At 36.7% G+C, this 20,397-nt stretch overlaps 1 protein-coding gene across 2 annotated transcripts in view; it reads right to left on the minus strand.

Moving 5' to 3' along the window:
- CACUL1 (CDK2 associated cullin domain 1) overlaps positions 1-20,397 on the minus strand; it is a 74,359-nt gene that overhangs the window by 9,958 nt on the left and 44,004 nt on the right. For both annotated transcript variants that reach the window (XR_007145337.1, XM_047825239.1), the window contains exons 4-7: positions 14,321-14,416; positions 11,983-12,085; positions 6,188-6,277; positions 1,780-1,918 (exon numbers count right to left, since the gene is read on the minus strand). Coding sequence is in view for 1 of the 2 variants with exons in the window: in XM_047825239.1 (XP_047681195.1) it covers positions 1,780-1,918; positions 6,188-6,277; positions 11,983-12,085; positions 14,321-14,416 (428 nt within the window). In the remaining variant the exon portion in view is untranslated. The remainder of the gene's footprint in view (positions 1-1,779; positions 1,919-6,187; positions 6,278-11,982; positions 12,086-14,320; positions 14,417-20,397) is intronic.

Below are 20,397 nucleotides of genomic sequence, written 5' to 3' on the forward strand. Positions count from 1 at the left end.
GAGGTACTTTCAAAATTTGCTGGTGGATATGCAAAACTGCACAATCCCCTGTGAAGGGAAAACTGGTGATACTGATCAAAATTACACCTGCCTTTTATTTTCGGCTCAGCAATCCCACTGATGGGAATTTACTCTCCAGATCCACCTACAACAGTTACAAAATTATGCATGTACAAGGGTATTCATTGTAGCACATGTGTGACAGCAAGACTGGAAATAATTCAAGTTGCCATCCACAGGGGAGTGGCTAAACAAGTTCTAGCTACACAACAGAATGTGTAAGAAAGGAATAAAAATGAGAACACATATCGTGTTTGCTTGCATCGGTATATTAAAAGGCACACCGAAAGGAATCATCAGCAGCTCATAAAATGGTCACCTAACGAGGTAGGAACAGATTGGAAGACAAGAAGGAGCAAAACTTCTCAATGTATGCTTTTTATATCATCTTGACTTTTGAACCGTATGAACAGAACAGCTCTTCAAATATGACTAAGTAAAATGCTATGCCATTAAATGGCTTCATTCTGTGTATGAAAATAATACCATTATTAGAAATACTGCAATTAATGTCAGGAAACACCTGGCCACTGGACATCAGGGAGAAAAATTAGCCTAACATTCCAGCATTCCTATGGCCTTCCCTTAACTTGATCCAAGAAAGTCAAGATTACCAGACCTATCTACACAGCTTCCGTGGGCCTTTCCTGTGAGAGCTGCCAGCAAGGGGGCAAATGATGAGTGGATTACTCAGTGCCCCCATTACCACGTGAATATAGATAGCACAAGGGCAAAAGGGGAATAAATACCAACCCGTGAGGCTACAAAGAACAGACTTTCTGCTTTCTTTCCTAACCTGTGCTGAGACTAGAGACAGTAACAGTGATCTTGGTCAAGACTGGTGTTCCGAAACTTAGCTTGGCTTCAGAACCAGTGAAAGAGAAGGTCCATCCCCAGCCTAGCCTTAGATAAAGTGAATCAATATTCAACCTACCATTGTGTTCACAACTATGCCTAACTTTCCGTAACTTTCTTCCTTTAATGTCAGGAATTGAAACAAGAGAAGGTATGTAAGAGTGCTGAGAGTAGGGATTATGAAAATATAAGGCCTGACTGCACCTTTCAATGATTTGGTGACACAACAGGGTATTTTCCCATAGTATAATCTATTTCAGTTGAAAAAATGCACTTTGCAAGACTTTCTGGGATATAGCTACGATATTGAACTGCAAATTTTAGAAAAATTAGCCAAGTGTATGTATCAAAACCAAGGAAGGCAAATTTTCTGGACACATGTAAGGATATACTCTAATTTTTAAGAAGAAACAAGTAGAATTTAGGACAAAAGTGAAAATATGAAAAACAGAATCTAAAAGCCTCTTTACTGGTTTAGTCGTAAAACGAAGTCATTTGCTTGTACCTTGTAACTAAAGTACCTTGTAACTAAACATAAAAATTTCTCTGTTTTCCCAGGTGTTGAGAACTAACGTAGAGGATCAAAACTAGAAGAGCACTTAGAGGCTTCCCAGTCTAACTACTCACCCACTGAGAAATCCTGTCTTCAAATCCATTTTTAGTGGCAGGCGGCTTCCATGGAATCAGACCCCAGCTGTCCCATCTCTGTGCACAGACAGGGAGCCAACGGCCTCTCCCCGCAGTGTCACCTTGACCATTCAGCAGTTATTTCCCGCTCTAAGAACTCTGGCCTCCCTCCCCTGCCAAGCCAAACTGGCCTAAGGAAATGGACATATTTTGTCAAAAGGGGGGAAAAAAACTTGCCTCGTAAAACCATTCTGTATAAGTTCTCTTTGAAGTTTCTGATCTTCAGCAGCATATTCAGAAAGTTCAGACTCCACCGCCGGAGGGAGAATGTTTGGAATAAATTTAGAAAACAGAGTTGGAGCCATCTGAACCCACTCTGTGAGGAAAGGAAAAGATTCATTAAGGAAATCAGACAAATTAAATGAAAAATGTAAAGTTTTCTTTTGTTCAAAGAAAGAATATATATTAAACCAAACTCAAAATGGGGGGAAAATTAGTGTAATCCTATTCTGATAAAAAATATACAACCAGGTTAAATTTCCTTTCTAAAATGAATTTATAGTCAAAGAAAGCAGATATTTTTCCATTTTGCTGTTTTAACAAAATTTAATGAAAATCTCTAGAGAATCTGTGAATGGACCTATCAAAAATTGTAATTAATATGGGGGAAAAATGAGTGAGACAGGCAAAGAATTCCAAGTGGAAGGGACTTAAAAGCGAGGGTTTGGTGGAAATACTAACCCCTATAAGCATTAATTAAACAAAACAAACAAACAAACAAGCAAGCAAAACAGACTCTTGGAGCATGGTCCAGATGGGAGATGCACAGAGGTATGAGCAGAACACATAAAGGGGATTTAAAAAGTATACATTTCCAGTTATACTAACAAAGTCACAGAGATGAAAGTACAGCACAGAAAACATAGTAAAAAATATTGTAACAATTGGTGACAGACGGCGGCTACGCTGATGGTGGTGAGCACTGAGTAATGTACAGACGGAAGTGTCGAACCAATGTTCTATACCTGAAACCGACATAACGTTGCATGCCACCTATGCTTCAATACCAAAAAAAATTAAACAAGCACACCACATATGTACATACACACATACATACATACTGGCCCAAGAATAGAGACTAGTACAGATAATAAGGAAGCATACAAAAGTACCACAAAAATGGGGGAGAGAGGTCTAAACATTTAGGAAGCAGGCTGAAGATAACTAGAGTAAGTACTTTTGAAATAAAAACCTATTTTGGCCCAAACTAAATTATAGCAAATTAAATGTATGCAGTATTGAAAGAAAAGAGAATTAACATGGGTATCAAATTATTAAGAAAGAGATAAAAGATAAAGAGAATACTCTATAGAAAAATAAGCATTCATCTATCAAAACAGAAAAGGCAAACATTTGCATCAGACATGACAAAGGTGAATCAGTATCCTTATTTATAAAACATTTTTATAAATCAGTAAGACCAAATAAATGAATCAAAGACAGGACTAATAATATACAAGACTTATAATTTACAAGAAAAAAATAAACACAATGACAGCCTTGTTAATATTCAAAAAACTCAAGCTAAAATAAACACTCTCTTCCTCTTATTTTGTGAACGCTAAATACAACTAACATCCACCTGTATCAAGGGCATGCTAAAACTAGCATTCCCCTACCCTGTTGGTGGTCTTAATTTAGCACTGTTATCCCTTTTAGATTCTTTTAGTCTTGTCCTTTCAAATTTTCCCTTTTGGAAAACATCTTAATGTACATATCAAAAACCATAAAATGTCAATGCTGTATTTAATCCAGTGAGCTCGCTTTAAAAATTGTAATTTGAGTAAATAATTCTAAATCTGAAACAAACACAAGCAAACAAATATGTTTAATGCTGTGTGATGCTGGGTCACTGGTAAGTAAAAAATGCCCAACAGGAGGATAGTTAAGTTAAACACGACCAGAACAAAACAACAACAACAACAAAAACAAATACCACAAAAACACCACCAGGGCCAAGCCGCTCACCCACTGTATAAACTCATGGCAAAAATGTTCTCAATAGTGTCCCTCCTGTCAGCTCAACTCAAATATGGCTTTACGGTCTCCACACGGTGCCCGGGAGAGCCACTAGCCATCAGTCAGAGATGGCAGGAGTCAGACCGATATGCCATTTTCAGGAACTCCAGGCAATCATTAAAATACAAGATGAAGGAATCAAAGAAAAGTGTGTGTATTAAATGAAGAAGGGCCGGCTGGGACAGCTGGCACTGTGTCTCAACTAAGCTTCTAAAGATCGGATGGAAACACACCAAAAATTGTAATAGTCATAAGAATCTCCAAGGATTAGGGTCTAGGAATTAGTTTAAAAAACTTTCTTGGGTGACTCTCATTATACAAAGATCAGTGCTTGAGAACCACTGCAATGAAAGAAACTTCCACATTTAAAATTCAACTTTTAAAGTATTTTAACCTTAATCTGTCCAGTGACTAAAACTACTTTAACAAACCAGGAGCACAACAGGCACTGGCAAGACAGGTAAATGTCAAAATATGTTTAATAGTATCTCAGAAAATGCCTAGGGCAGCAAACGGTTAGTCTGTGATAAAATTCGCCTTTTCAAAAGGACAACTCTCAAATACAAAATTCTCCTCACAAGTAGTATGAATCCTATTATAAGAGCTCGAACATGGATAAAACAGCATTTGGATAAATACATATCTGTAAGTTTACCTACCCTTAGTGATTAGTTTTATTATGCAATTTTGCTATAGATGATAAAAGCCAGAGCTGATAAAGCTGCCTACTTGGGAGGCAGAATTTAGAAATTTGTCATACTGCATTTGGATGCCTTCCAAAATTAAAGAAAAAAAAAAACCATTCATAACCTATAGCACTAAAAGAAAACTTCATGAGCCATTTTCATCATTTAATAAAATGAATACAAAATTCTGAGAAACTAGAAAACATCAGTTTACTGGACATATGTAATAAAATATTTTTGCTACTTTATGTAAGTAATTAATTACTTTATAAGAATAACTTGTTTACAGTTATCAAGAGTAGAGCAAGGCCTGATCCAAATTTAAGTAACATTACATCTGAATATTCTAGCAGACACTAATCATTTACAAAGTAACCTGGGAAAGAAGGTATTTCTGACATCACAGTCTACTGGTACCACAGTTTTTAATTGGTTTCCATTTCAGCAAGCTAAATTCTCACATGTCTTTCAAATTAATTAAGCAAACAATCAAGCCGTCAATTAATGAAAATAAAATAACCACTGGACCCAACTGGAGAGTAATCAAAACAGCTAATATCAGCCATGCTTATTATCAGGTACCATGTTAAGCTCTTTAGATCATGTTTTATTTCATTTAATCCTTAAATGACATAAAGAATTCCACAAAAAAGCACTGTCAAAAAAGCATCCCTTAAGGTTTCTAGAGTGTAGAACAATGTTCTACCCTGAGATCTTTTTTTTTGTTTGTTTTAATATTTATTTATTTTTGAGAGAGAGAGAGAAAGAGCAAGAGCAGGGGAGGGGTGGGAGGTGGGGGGGGACGGGACAGAATCCGAAACAGGCTCCAGGCTCTGGGCTGTCAGCACAGAGCCCAACATGGGTCTCAAACCCACAAACCGCAAGATCATGACCTGAGCCGAAGTCGAACACTTAACTGACTGAGCCACCCAGGTGCCCCTACCCTGAGAGCTTTTGCAATCTCTCTTACTATAGGCATTTTGTAATTTGCTGGACAACTGTATGACAAGATTGAGGTTCTGGCTTATAAATAGGAAGATAAATACAAAAACATCTTGGGGTTCCGTTATATTCATAATTTTTTTTTAATTTTTTTTTTTTTTACATTTATTTATTATTGAGAGACAGAGAAGGACAGGGCATAAGCATGGGAGGGGCAGAGAGAGGGGGAGAGACACAATCTGAGGCAGGCTCCAGGCTCTGAGCTGTCTGCACAGAGCCTGACGCAGGGCTTGAACCCACAAACCGGGAGATCATGACTGAGCCGAAGTCGGACGCTCAACCGAGTTAACCAGGCGCCCCTCATAATGTTTGGGTTTTTTTTAATTCTAAGATAGATACATTAAGACAATTTACAAGCCAGGCCTTTGAATACAGTGATCTCTGATTTTTGGTTCTGCTATTCTGACTCTCTCTCTCCTCACAATATACTTATGAAATGACTGTACATTTACCAACACTTCTAGATTCCTTGCAATTTATAAAATAGGCCTGAGAACATGAAGTTGTGGGTGTGTATGTCTACATATACTTGCAGTGTGGAGTACAAGCAAAGGAGAAACTCCATAACAAAAAAAGAGATTAATACTGGATATGAGATTCAATTTCATCCAAAACGTCTGCTACAAATTCATTCCTTATATTTCCTAACCGAGTTGGTTTTCACTAGTGTGGAAAGAATTTCAAGCGAGTCCTGAGTTTACATTTCATAATGATGAGTGTAGTATCTACTCAACGTTTTCTGGGTTTTTTTGCTATAACAAATCCAAATACCATTAAGCCTCAAGAAACAGATAGACAAACACTGTCCTCTTGGATAAGCTGGAGCTACCATAAACAGATAAACAAGCCCAACCCCAAAAGAAATGACCACTATTTACCTGGTCTGAGAGTGTATAGGCCTTTCACAATATTTGCCATAGTTGAAGGTGTGACCTGAAATGGTGTTGACTGGGCTTCTAAGAGTAAAGCTGAAAGAAGAGAAAATGGGTTATAAAAATGATAGAACACTTATTGTCAAGGTTTCTGTTACTATTTTTCCCGAAGACTAAAGAGCAAACGAGCACAAGAAAAGAACAGCCTCAGAGGACAAACCAAGTTTATACTCCAAAGAGTTTTAAAAATCCAATGCACTAGAGCTCAATCTAATAAGTAAACACGTGCAGGTCTGTTAAAACACTAAGGGAGATTATTCAATTCATGGAGGTTCTGAAAATAAGCTTTCCAAAAGCAATAGTATTCACGGTACTTAGCAAGTGAGCTGAGAGTACCTCCCACTAAGTTCATGAGTCAGGAGGTTTACATTTGGAAAATAAAATGGTCTCTAACCCCCTTGAATCATTTCTCTTTCCCCAAATCGCCATATTTGAGGCTCCTGGATACTTCGTTCGTAATTTTAGGAAATGCAATCAGTCACAAAGTCACTTTTCCAAATGCTACAACCACATGTACTTTTTTCTTACTAAAAGTAAAGACAAGACACTGCCTGGCTCATCCTCACTTTCCTGACTCTCACAACCACAGGACTCCGACCGACAGTGACAAGAGAGTCAATTTTCTTTTAGGTTATCTTCTCCAATGAAAATTTTATTAAAACATTTTTAAATAAATAGAAATAATTCCTCCAAACAACATCATTAACAGATATCAACATATTCCATCATTTCGTAGATACAACAGACACCACTGACTCAGAAGTTAATTTTTAATTTATCTCTCAAAGACCTACAATTGACTACCCCCAAACCCATAAAACTTGGCATAATTTTACTCTAAGCCAAGCTTGTAAAGTCATATATAAGCTATGCCTTTTCAAAAATGAAAACACCACCTCACTTGGCCAGCAATGATTTTATAGTTTTCAAACACGCAATGTGAGTTACATCTGAACTTATGTGATGACAGTAAGAGGTATACTGTTCAAGGTGATCCTTCTGCTTCTATGGTCAGGAGAGAGCTGCTAACTCTGAATGGCACAGATAGATACATTTTAAGGATGACAAAAGCACTGCAGAAAATGTTTTAGAATGCAATTATTTTTTTATTATTTATTTTTATTTTATTTTTATTTTTTAAATAATTATTTATATTTGAGAGAGAGGGAGAGCTTGAGCAGGGAGGGGCAGAGAGAGACAAAGACATAGGACCCGAAGCGGGCTCTGCGGTGACAGCAGAGAACTCGATACAGGGCTCGAACACACGAACTGTGAGATCATGACCTCAGCCAAAGCTGGATGCTTAACCGACTGATCACCCAGGTGCCCCTAAAAATTGCAATTCTAAATTTTAGACCCTAGGAGTCTCTTCAACTCAAGGTTATCTCTAATCTCAACATATGTCCCACATGCAGACTCTATCTCAAATCATTTCCTACCTTTTGACCAATCATTTTGGCCTTCGTAAATCTTGATCCCACTAAATCTTCATGTTCAGTCACATGTTAATTATGTAATCAAATATATACATTTACAAATGAAGAAATGATACATTCACAAATTAAATTATACATAAAATATATAAAAATTAATTTGGGGTGAATTAAATGAAAATTATATTCAATAACAAACAATTACAAAGTTGAGAAGGTGTTAACAGTTCACTAAAATCCTCTCCACCTAAATTATTTTTAGGAGATCAGTGTTTAGAAGACTTGTAGTTGATCTCCTCTTTTAAGAAAAAGGAAGAGAATCTGGGGAGGCAGCAGCTTGAGACTGGGAAGAAAATATTTCTTGAGTATTTAACAGGTGCTAGGTACTTTACAGGTTTCTCATAAACTTTACTTACAATTTACTTTCTCACAAGCTTAATTATAATCTTTTTTTTTTTTTTTAACAGATAGGGAAACAGAGGCTAAAAACAAAACAATATAAAACACAATGAAAAATGCATCCAAAGTCACAGAGCTAGCAGGCAGCAGAAGAGGGCTGAGAACCTATGTTTCACTCTAAATTTGCATTCTAATTCACCATGCCACCGTTGAAATACAGATCTTACATGTAACAGGTACTAATAAAGTACTAACGCCACTGTTAACTAAACCCTTAGTTAACAGTCCCCCTCCCCCCCAAATTATATAGTTTAAAAGACAAAACAAGGATTCTCCAACAATCCCACTGATGGAAACTAGAATTGGACTTTAGTGAACTTCTAATGCTCTCACCTCTTTCTTTACAGTCTATGATATTAAAGTCCAGAGAGATTAAGTGCCATCCTGAGAGTCACACAGCTTAACAGTTGACCTGGAACCAGAACGAAGCTCCTCTACTCATCCAATTATTCCTCAGAGCTACAAGCTGACCCCAGGGCTTCTCTCCTCTTTTAATATGAGAAGTAATTCTTAAAATCAAAACTGAAATTAAAAATATTTTTTGGGGTGCCCAGGTGGCTCAGTCACTTGAGTGTCCAACTTCAGCTCAGGTCATGATCTCGTGCTTCACAAGTTCAAGCCCCACATCGGGCTCTGTGCTGACAGCTCAGAGTTTGGAGCCTGCCTCAGATTCTGTGTCTCCCTCTCTCTCTCTCTGTTCCTCCCCGGCTCATGTTCTCTCTCTCAAAAATAAATAGACATTAAAAAAAAATAAAAGTTAAAAAAAAAAAAAAAACTACCTTTATTTGCAATGAGAAGTCCCTATCTTCATTCATGAAACAATTGTTAAAATAGGGCATTAAAGGGACACCTAGGTGGTCATTAGGGCATTAAAGGGACACCTGGTTCAGCTCAGGTCATGATCTCGTGGTTTGTGGGTGTGAGTCCTATATCTGGCTCCACACTGGCAGGGCAGACAGGCCTGCTTGGGATTCTCTCTCCCTCTCTCAACCCCTCCTATCTCTGTCTGTCTCTCTCTCTCAAAATAAACTTAAAAAAAAAAAGCCTGCTTTTAAAGAATAATACACAAATTTTTAAAAACCAGGGCATTCGAATACCAATTATTCATTAGTAGAGAGGGTGTTCATTTTGCTCTGCTGTAAAACATGGCCCCTAAATTGTTTCAACAGGTCTCCCACTGAGAGGTGTCCCTGTCCAGTCCCCTGGAATCTGGGTTCTATAACTGCCTGCTCAACAGAAGACAGCAAAAGTGACACTGTGCCAGTTTCTAGGCCCAGGACTTAAGAAACTGGCAGTTTCCATTTCCTAGATCTTGGGACACTCACTCTTAGAGGGAACACAAGAGAGAAAACTACAGCCACCACAACTTGCCAGTCATATGAGTGACCCATCTTCAAAGTCCCCGACCCCTGGGTGAGTCGCATCAGCCGATGCTGAGTACAAAAGAGATAAAGTGCCCCGCAAAGCCCTGCCCAAATTGCAGATGTGAGCAAAATAAATGACTTTATAAAAGATTATGTGTTGAGGTGATATGTTACATGGTAATAATAAACACTAGCATTTTCAAATGTATCTAAAGCCACAAAAAGGAAATTACTGATCAGAATTCAGAAAATTATACACATGGAATGTAGCTGTTTTTGCTGGAGGGGATAAGTATAGGAAAATGTCAACTAGGGCCAAGAAATCAATTCTTAATAGCTGTGTTTTTCTGATTTAATTAATATTAGCCTTTCTATGCCTTATTTTCTCCATCTGTAAAATGGAGGTAATGACTGTCCTAAAGTACCTAGAATAGGTCCTACTACATAGTAAGCACTGTATGTGTTTATTTTTAAAAAATCTTTTTTTTTAAACATAACATTATTAAACACTTAGAGTGTCTCTTGTTGTTACAGAGCCCAAACTAGGCCAGTGATCACTGTGTGAATCCCTTACTCTAAGCACAATGCCTGGTAACTGCTCAACAGATAACTGATAAGCTCAGGTTTATCCAATTTACAAAAGCTTAAGGAACTTTACAGTTTACTTGGAAAAGAAAAGCCTGTCTACCTTTAAATATAATTTTGGTTGAAAATCAGATTCTATAATAAACAAGATGATAATTACTTTTTTTTGAAAAATAAAGTACAAATTAATTGAAGGTTTAAAAGGAAAAAAAAATTCATTTTTTTCCGGATTTTATGTCTTTATGTGGTCTGATCTTATAAAATATCATGAATTTATGGAAGGCTTACATGGACTGAAGACAGAGTTGTCTCACCAGATCTGGACTACTATATTCTCTTTGAATATTTTCTTTGTTTTTGCCTAATAAAATTGATTTCCAAATTAATGACAAATATAAAAACATACAGAGTAATCAAATAAGCTTTTCTACCAAATGGCAGCGTTTCTCAAAGAATTTTAAAAGGAAAGACTTCAAAATACTCTGTTCTAATTTACAATGAAGGCAAAGACAATGTCAACATCAGAGATAATATTTAAGTGGTTATAACAGCTGCAATATCTCATGAGATTACGTTTAAAGATGTTTATAAACATATGTCCAGTTTTTTCAAAAGTCGTACTCCCAAGATATCAGTCTCTATTCTGATTCTAGAATCTGCTGGGAACATAATAATGAAACAAATATTACCTTCATCTAGCATATTATTTGAAAATTCTGCTTTTCTAAAATAAACCAGCCCAATGTTTAACAGTTCCTTCTCTTAATTTAAACTCAAAAATTAGAAAGAGTTTATGGTCAAGCTTAGAATAATTCTTCTGTAAATACTAATAAAAGTTTGCTGTGGTACAGACTATTTATGACTATTAGGAAAGCAAAAAATACATACTACAAATCCAAATATCTGCCAAATTCTAAAAAATGACTTCAATAATATACTGCATAAAATAGGAGCTTTTAAAAGATGCTGAGACATTAGGTTGTAGGGACTTCCTAACTCCACGTAGAGAGGTATACTCTTTCAGGAAAGGTAGGATAAGATGCCACCTACTGGGATGGGGCAGGGGGCCAGGGAATAGGGGGAGAGAAAAACTAACTGAACTTGGCACTTTGATCTGCTTACTTGCTAACTATGTTGCCATTACAGTAAACATTTTACAAGTCCCAACTAATAGAAGAAAAACTCAGGACCAGAGGCTGAGAAGCTTGCCTAACATATAGTTAATAAGTGACAGAGCCAGACTAGAGATTTTTTTTTTTTTCTTTTGAGAAGAGATTTTTATACCAAAGGGTAAAAAAATCAGAGAGGATTCTGTGCTTCCATTTCAAAGATACAGTATTGTGCTCCTTCTAGAATTACCAGTAACAAAGTTAGGGGTTAACTTCCCCCATTGTTGGCGGAGGGAGGTGGGGGAAGAGGAAGTGTCAGGCCAGATAATAAAGGCACTCACTGCCCAATAACCTGGCTAAGTGCCCCCAGCTCTCCAGGGGGCTTCAAATCACATTTTCAATTCCTTTGGGTCTCTCTCTACAGAACTGAACTTCCAACACTTCTTGCTATGATTCAGAAGATGTCAACACTGGGCTTTATATGCCGATGCTCTCTAATCAAAAATCAAAAAGATCACTGGGGTGCCTAGGTGGCTCAGTCAGTTAGGAGTACGACTCTTGATTTCAGCTCGGATGGTGATCTCACAGTTTGTGAGGTCAGTTCATGAGGTCGAGCCCTGCGTTGGGCTTTGCACCAACAGCACAGAGCCTGCTTGGGATCCTCTTTCTCCTCTCGCTATGCTCCTCCCTTGCTCATGCTCTTGCTCTCTCTCAAAATAAATAAACTTAAAAACAAAAACAAAAAAAACCTTGTTAGTGTTAACTCATCCCTATAAGTTGAAAACACTTACGCATTAGGCTGTAAATGTGCTTTTCTGCAACATGTTCCGTAAACAGCTTTATAAGGTCATCTTTTAGGTCTCTGTTAAGCTTGGTTTCGATGTAAAACTTATTCTGAAAGAGAAAATACATTATGTTTAGTGTATCAATTAGGGGGAAATGATCTGTCTAATGAACTGAAGTACTAAAAAATAAATTATTTTAGGAAACAATTTATAAGGGCATCAATTAAAACATTAAACCCCAATATCAGAAAACAAAAGCCCTGCTACTGTTAGTTATATGTCTTTCTGGCAAGGGGTTAAAGTACATAAAGATAAAATGCTATGAACCACACACACACTCCAAAAGAACACGGGAAGATACTCAACATTAACTAAACAGATATAGAGACACATGGACCACACTGCGGGAGAGGCACATAACATGCCCTTTAGAAACACTCCATCATTGAAAGGCAACAACAGGAAACACTAGGGAAAGGTACCCCCTTTACCAACGATCTAGGCTGAGCAGGCACTGGTTGACTCCCCAACATACAATCCATTGTAATCATTAGTCTAAGTTATTCACCTGTGGCATTTCTTAGGAATGGTTTTTGATTCAAAGGCAGACACATGACCCAACATAGAACAATCAGACTGAGGGAAACCTAGGCTTTGGTGCCAAGCATCTTATAGTCACTTTACAACCGTGAGAATAAGATGAAACAGATGCTGTGTACAGTGAAGAGACAAAAAAGAACCTGAATCCTTGGTAACACTACTGAACCATGGATTCAACCAACCCTAGAGACAGCCTTATTTGCAGAGTTTTATTCCAAGGGATTAATACTTTTCCTAATTTGCTTAAATCACTTTGAATCAGGTGTTCTGTTTTTTGTAGCCAAAAGCATCCTGATGAGAATGACTGGCAAGTCAAACAAGATTGAACTTGTTCATATTTAAATGTCAACTCCATGGACAGATGTGGGAAACACAAGGAAGAACATTAGCAAGTTGCTCTCTGATTCTCTTAATTCTTAGAAGATTATAAAAATCATAATAATACGTACATGGTGACAAAATAAAACCATGCAACAAAAATAAGTCTCGCACAACAGACCCTCTGTCGCATTCCCAAAGGCCCCATTCTACTGCGGAAACTTTTGTATATTCTTTCTAAAATGCTGCTTGCATATATATGAATATGCTTTATTTTCCATAATAAAGAGAAAACACTTGCTATAAAGAAATATTACATACTGCTTTGCATGTTGCTTTTTTTTACCTAATGTGTCTGGAGATTTCTCTCTAAATGTACATACATGTTATTACCTTTAACTGCTTACTTTTCTACTGTTAAGTATCTCCCACAAGTTATTTAAGTAATAGTCCCCTGCTGATAATACAGATTTCTCCCAGTGTTCTGTTTTGTTTTTTCAGCAAGGTATATTTTATGGAGAATAAATCATTTTGGAGATTAGTATTTCACAGATAGCAATCTTTATGCTACAGAATACAGATCAACCCAAACATCCCATTTCCTAATCTAAAAAACAAAGAGGAATTGCAAAAATGGTTCTTAAGGGCCCCTGCCTTCAGTAAGAACACCAACATCAGGGTTCTATGGCTTGGGCACCTGGGTGGCTTAGCCGGTTGACTGTCCAACTTCGGCTCAGGTCATGATCTCACGGTTCGTGGGTTCCAATCCCATATCGGGCTCTGTGCTGACAGCTAAGAGCCTGGAGCCTGCTTCAGATTCTGTGTCTCCTTCTCTCTCTCTGCCCCTTCCCCACTTGCACACACTCTCTCTCTCTAAAATAAATAAAGATTAAAAAAAAAATTCTATGGCTTTATATATTTAGGAGAGAGAGGGAGGCAAATCAACAAAGTCAACAGACTACAAACTATACTCATGGCATAATTCTCCAAATGAAAGAGATCATAGTGGAAGAAAATTTTATTATTCTACTTTTTTTATGGGGTGACTTACTTGACATTATCACACATCATGTTTTTAAATATATTGCTTAACTCTACTTTCCGAGGACAAGAAATCTTTCTTATATATCTTTATTTCCTAAGCACAGGATCTTCCATATGGCAGAAATAAAATAAATGCTAACACAGTGACTGCTGATTATTAATGCCTAATTGTCTATTCAGCAGTGTTATTTATGGAGTTTTTAAACAGTAAAAGGGTAAACAAGTCTATGTCAACACAATCAAACATTACTGAGGTAGATTAATTTCCATTTCTAACATAATACATAGTAAAAGAGAAAGAGAACATGCTTAATTCTGTATCTATCTGTATTTAGGCCAATAAACTGAGATACTTTGGAAAGGGAAAACAGCTCTAACTTACCATATATATGAAAAGAGGCACAATGCTCTGCAATGCTCCCATATATTGTCCAAGAGCTATATTAAATCTTTCAATATAGAGATCTGGAGGGCTGGCCTGTGAGAAAGAACATAAATGTGATCATTATGGGAAACCAAGTATAAAGACCTTCCAATACAAATCTAAAATGCAAATACACTCAGAAGTCTGAGTCAAAATTCATAATGAAATTCCCAAGAAAGAAAAGGAGAAGGTGTATATCCTGAAGTTTAGTTTAGACTTCTTTGTTTCAAAATCTGCTACGCAAAACTGAAGTTTGGTTTTGCTGTCTTTACAAACTGTGTAACTTTACCATGCTAGCTAAAAGGCTTGCTCGGTTAATGAGTAAAAAGTTGAATTCACAAGTTGTATTTATTAAGATAAATGATTTTTAAAATTATCACTAAACTATGTGTACATTTCTGATAGGAACCAGGCTGTATTTGGACCTAGAATAAGGAAAAAAAAAAAAAAAAAAACAACTCAAGGAAATGGTACAGGCTTAATACACTATGAGAATGGCTGTTGGGGGTGCTTGGGTGGCGTAGCTGGTTAAACTCTTGGTTTCAGCTCAGATCATGATCTCACACTTGGTGAGCTGGAGCCCCACATCAGGATCCACGCTGACAGTGCAGAGCCTGCTTGGGATTCTCTCTCTGCCCTCTCTCTCTCAAAATAAATAAATAAAATTAAAAAAAAAAAAGTTTGCTGAATTTTTATAATTACCTTAGGCACAGTAATATTCCGAGTTCTATACCACTTCTATAGCTAACCAATTAGTTAGAAAGCAGAGACTTAAATGGTTCATATACATCTGCAGTTCTGGAGAGCAACAAAATAAACATAATACATGCCTGGCTTTTAACTCATTGTTACCAAAATACCAGGTCATAAAGCCATCGAAAGAAACACTTCCAATTTTACTGCGGGTTATGGACTGAATTATGTGTCCCCCTCCCCAAATTCCTGTGTTGAAGCCTGAACTACTGTGCCTATATTTGGAATAAGGAAGCAATTAAGGCTAAATGAGATCATAAGAGTGGAGCCCTGATCCTTTAGGATTAGTGTCATGAGAAAAGATACCAGGGGGCTCAACCTTCCTCCCTCTCTCTTTCTATCTCCCTCCTCCACCTATCTATCCCCCACCAACACACTCAGAGGAAAGGCCATGTGAGCACCCAGCAAGCCCATAGCTGTCTACAAGCCAGAAAAAGAGCTCTCATCAGAAACCAAATCAGAGGCTACATTAATCTTGGACTCCCCAGCCTCGAGAACAGTGAGAAATAAATTTCTGTTGTTTAAACCAACCAGAGTCTGCAGTATTTTGTTACGGCAGCCCAAGCAGACTAAGGCACTGTGTTTTATGAAAGTACATCCATCTACCGTTGCGTTTTATTCCCTAAAGGTAAATTAATTAGGTGCCATTTTAATATTGAAGAAACGCACAAATGGGCAAGTCATTTGTCTGAAATTAGAGAGTAAATAGGATAGACCCAGGTCTCCCAGCTACGAATTCATTCCAGAGCTAGAGAGTTAGGGGGATGGGCATGGCACAACCTGCCATGCAGACAGGTGGTTAAACCCGGCGAAGTCTCACTACCTGACAACCATAACCTGCACAGAAGGTCTTGCTTTCAAACAAGGTATAAGGAAATGCTATGCTGAAAAGATTCCTAAGTGCTAAATTTAAGCAATGAAATTATAAAACCATTTCAGCTATACTGTTTTAGAAATGTCCCAATGTTCTAATACTATTTTTAAAATAAGACTTAATTTATACTTTTTTCACTTCTACTTAGACGTTAGAGTATGTGTAGTGAACTGTCCTTACTTCTAATTCATCTCTCATTATTGAATAGAGGGTTGGCACAAACTAGGTCCTTTTTTCACATTTATTTTTCTTGGTCCTCCTAATTACCTGCAAATTGAATGTTATGTCCATTCTACGTATGAGGCAACTAAGGGCTCAGAAGGAGTCACTTGTCTACAGCCCCACAGCCAGTGAGCCCAAGAACTAGGACTCAAACCCTGGTCAATCTGAGTCCTTCCATGTATGCACCCTCCTTGTTTGGCACCCTGTAACCTTTAGAACAATTCAGGGCACACCATCTGCCTCTCTGCTTCACATCTCGCTCCTTCTTGTACACGGCCGGGCACAGCACTCACAAGGCACTCCTAAACAGTTCCCAAACAACGTCGGTGTGCTGTTTGAGACCTCCTTGACCCCTCTTCCTGAACGTCTCTATCACTAGGCCCTGATGAGACTCACCCTGGGCTAACTTCTATTCACCCTTCAAGATTTGTGTCCCTTTCTCAAAACTATCTGAGATACAGGCCGTCCAACAGGGCACCATCCCTCTTCTTCACTTCTCCCGCTAGCTGGTCTTTGCCACTAAACTTCAAGTCCCCGGAGGGCAAGACCTGTGTCTTTTCTTTATGCCTCCGCAGCTGACCACAGAACCTGGAACACAGCACGCAGAGATAAATGCCAAGGACAGTCTTCCTTAAATCTAAATTTCTCTAAATGTATCTAAATCTAATCTAATCTAGCCTTGTTTTTATCTAAACTGCTTTTTTATTATCTGACAAGACTGTATGACCTTAGGCAATTCATTTAGCCTTCTGAATTTCAATTTCCATAAATATGAAATAGGAAGAATACTAATTGTGCTACTTCTAAGATATGCCAACAATCAAAGAAAACAATATGAATATGCTTTGAAAAATGTCCAACATTACAAATGCATATGCAACTAGTGAGGATAAGTAAACTTTCAGAGTTAACCACCTATTTGTCTAATACTTCAGAAAAACCTATTAACATTACGAAAGGCAGTCTTTTGTTAACTAAAGAAGTTGGGGGAAATGGTTCCACATTATAAGCATACTTTTAACTATAACTAATGGACAGAATCACATGTAATATCTTTTTCTAAACTGCTGCAAAGAGCTCTGGAAATGATATTTCAGCATCCAAAGAAATAAATTTTAGAGGTATTATATGAGAAAAAGAAAATCTGAAGAGTTTTTGCATTAAAATAATTTTCCCTTTTCATAAAAGGACACTTTATCTATTCAGAAGTTAAAAGTATGAACACTGATCAAAAGGCACACTTAATAGCAGACAGAATAAATAAAATTGAATTCCTTAGTTATTCTTTTCAAGAATTCCCAAAGCCTCAAAGGTTATGAGTATTAAAAAGCACTTTTTGCACTAAATCAAATGTCAGAACATTTACTTAGCTTTTTTAGTTCCACATTTCATGCAGCACTTATTCAAAACCTTTTAAATGACAGGACTATAAATTATAACAGTCTTCTAAAATAAATCCAATCTCTTTACTAGGAACTAGAAATAACTGCTATTAAAAAAAATAACAGATTGTTCCTCCTTAAAACTTAAGTTCAGTATACCTTCGGCCCCACTGGGGAAATTGCTACCTATTTGATTTACATCATTTCAATATGAATGTATTTGGCTTGGACATTAAATGCAATTTTTTATCCCTAAAATAAGCAAGGTTCATTTTTCTTCTTAAAAAAAAAAAAAAAAAAAAAAAAAAGAAAAGAAAAACAAGAAAAAGCAAGGTGCCAGAAAAATGACCATTGCTCCAAACTTGCTCCAACTTTTCATAACAGACCTAGATTCCCTGAAATTCATAACACAGCTGGTAGGAATGTTTCAATCTCTTCTGTTTTTAAATGGGTAATACATTCATCTGGTTTAAAATTCAAATGCATTCAAAAGGAAGTAAAGAGTTTACCTTTACTCCTTCCTCGCTGGACCAACCAACACTTAATTCCTTTATATCCTTCCAGAAGAATTTTACATACAAAAAGAAAATAACTATCCCATTTATATCCCTTTCCACCCAAATGCTAATATAAAACCAAAACAATCTGTACCTTTCCTAACAACATTATCTTGGAGACTTTTATTCTAGTGGCTTTCAAACGTTTTGGTCTCAGAAACACTTGACACTCCTAAAAATTATTAAAGCTTCCAAAAAGCTTGTATTATATGGATTGTATCTATCAATAATTACCATACTAGAAATTAAACTTTGGTTTTAAAAATATGTATTCATATTTATTCCAAAATGACAATAATAAAGTTATTTCATTTTAACACTTTAATGTTATAGTATATACTTTAGATTACAAACTAGTTGTATGTAAATAACTATTTTCCCAAAAAAGGTAAGAAAAATGACATTGTTTTTACATTTTTGCAAGCCTCTTTAGCACCTGGCTTAACAGAATCTAGCTTAACTGCTAGATTCTCATACCTGCTGTGGTATGGAATCAGTCATGGTATGTTGTTTTGGTTGAAGTAAATGAAGAAAATCTAGCCTCACACAGATATGTAGGCAGATAAGGAAGGCATTGTTAATATCCTTTTCAGGTAACTGTGGATATTTTTCTTTGAAACTTGACAAGTGGTAGTTTCTTAAAGGTTAGTTGCAACAGGAAAGCTGAAACTATCATGAATTCTTTGTACTCTATTACATTAAAACCCACTGGTCTATCTTGTACTATGAATGGATCTTTTACCACATACATTTTATATCATCATAAATTGGTCATTTATAAAATACTGACTGAGTTATGCAGATCTTCCACACGTTGACACGTTTCACTATACATGAAAAAGAAAAAATTACATTTGTTACTATCACCACCTATCTCATCAGAAGTGTCTTTTTAAAAGTCCTAGAAAGCTATCAAGGTCATGGTGGTAGACCATGAGGGTTTTCCAAAATTCTAATTTTTACTTCAAAGCTCGAATTTTATCATTGCCAACAAATACTGTCAGTTGCTTTCCTTGAAGTGACACACTTGATTTGAGAAAATGTCAAATATACCAAAGTCTAAACAACCACAGTTTGTTGTCATTCTTTCAAATAAAAATAGTATCTACAGGAAAACAAAACCCAGCTAGTTTAGCTCAAAATTTATACAACCACACACAAGTGCTTTTTCTTAAAACAATCACTGTACTTTGGTATGTAGTTTCCCATTTCTTCACACAGGATTTTTTAAGTTTATTTTTTTTGTTTTTAGTAATCTCTATACCCAACATAGGGCTCGAACTCCCAACCCCAAGATCAAGAGTCACATGTTCTTCCAACCGAACCAGCCAGGTGCCCCGCACAGAATATTTAAAAAAAAAATTTTTTTAATATTTATTTTTGAAAGAGAAAGGGCAAGCACAAGCACAGGAAGGGAACAGACAGAGGAGACACAGAATCTGAAGCAGGCTCCAGCTGTCAGCACAGAGCCTGACGTGGGGCTCAAACCCACGAACTACGAGGTCATGACCTCAGCGGGAAGTCGGACGCTTCACCGACTGAGCCACCCAGGCGCCCCCAGGATATTTTTTAAAGTACCCAAAGTTACCATAAAGTTAATAATTTTCACTGCTTCGTCTAGGATATTCTTAAGTGAAATGCTTTCGTTTTCTACTGCAGCATGTGAAAGTGAAGATTTGTGCAAAGGCACCAACAGTTTGCACCACTGCTTGTGCACCACCAGAACAAGTATCAACACAGAAAAGGGCAAAAAACATCTTAGTAGTACTAGAGACAGTTTCAATTTTGCAGACCCCCTGAAAGGATTTCAGGGAAACTAGTAAGTTCCAAACCACACTTTAACAAACCTGTTCTAAGTACAATATCTGAATGTACTAGTTAATCTCCATATTGACAGCTTGTTTTCAATCTTTTGTTACTGCAATGTTGCAATTAATAACTTCAAATAGATGTTATTTTATAGACAACACTTTTTAAAAAATTTTTAAGTTAAAAAAAAAAGAACTAGATGATAGTCGTATGGATTATGGTATAGGAACCAAAAGAACTTTGGCAGCACCTAGTTTTGAAGACCCAACCTGCTAAGAATCACTAACATTTTATATATATACACACATGTATGTATATATACATATATACATACACATACATATAGTATTATACATATAACATATATGTATAATAATACTGTATTATATTATACATATAATATATATGTATATTATATTATACATATATAATATATAT

Source organism: Prionailurus viverrinus, chromosome D2 (assembly GCF_022837055.1).
Source record: "Prionailurus viverrinus isolate Anna chromosome D2, UM_Priviv_1.0, whole genome shotgun sequence".
In the NCBI taxonomy this organism is placed as follows: domain Eukaryota; kingdom Metazoa; phylum Chordata; class Mammalia; order Carnivora; family Felidae; genus Prionailurus; species Prionailurus viverrinus.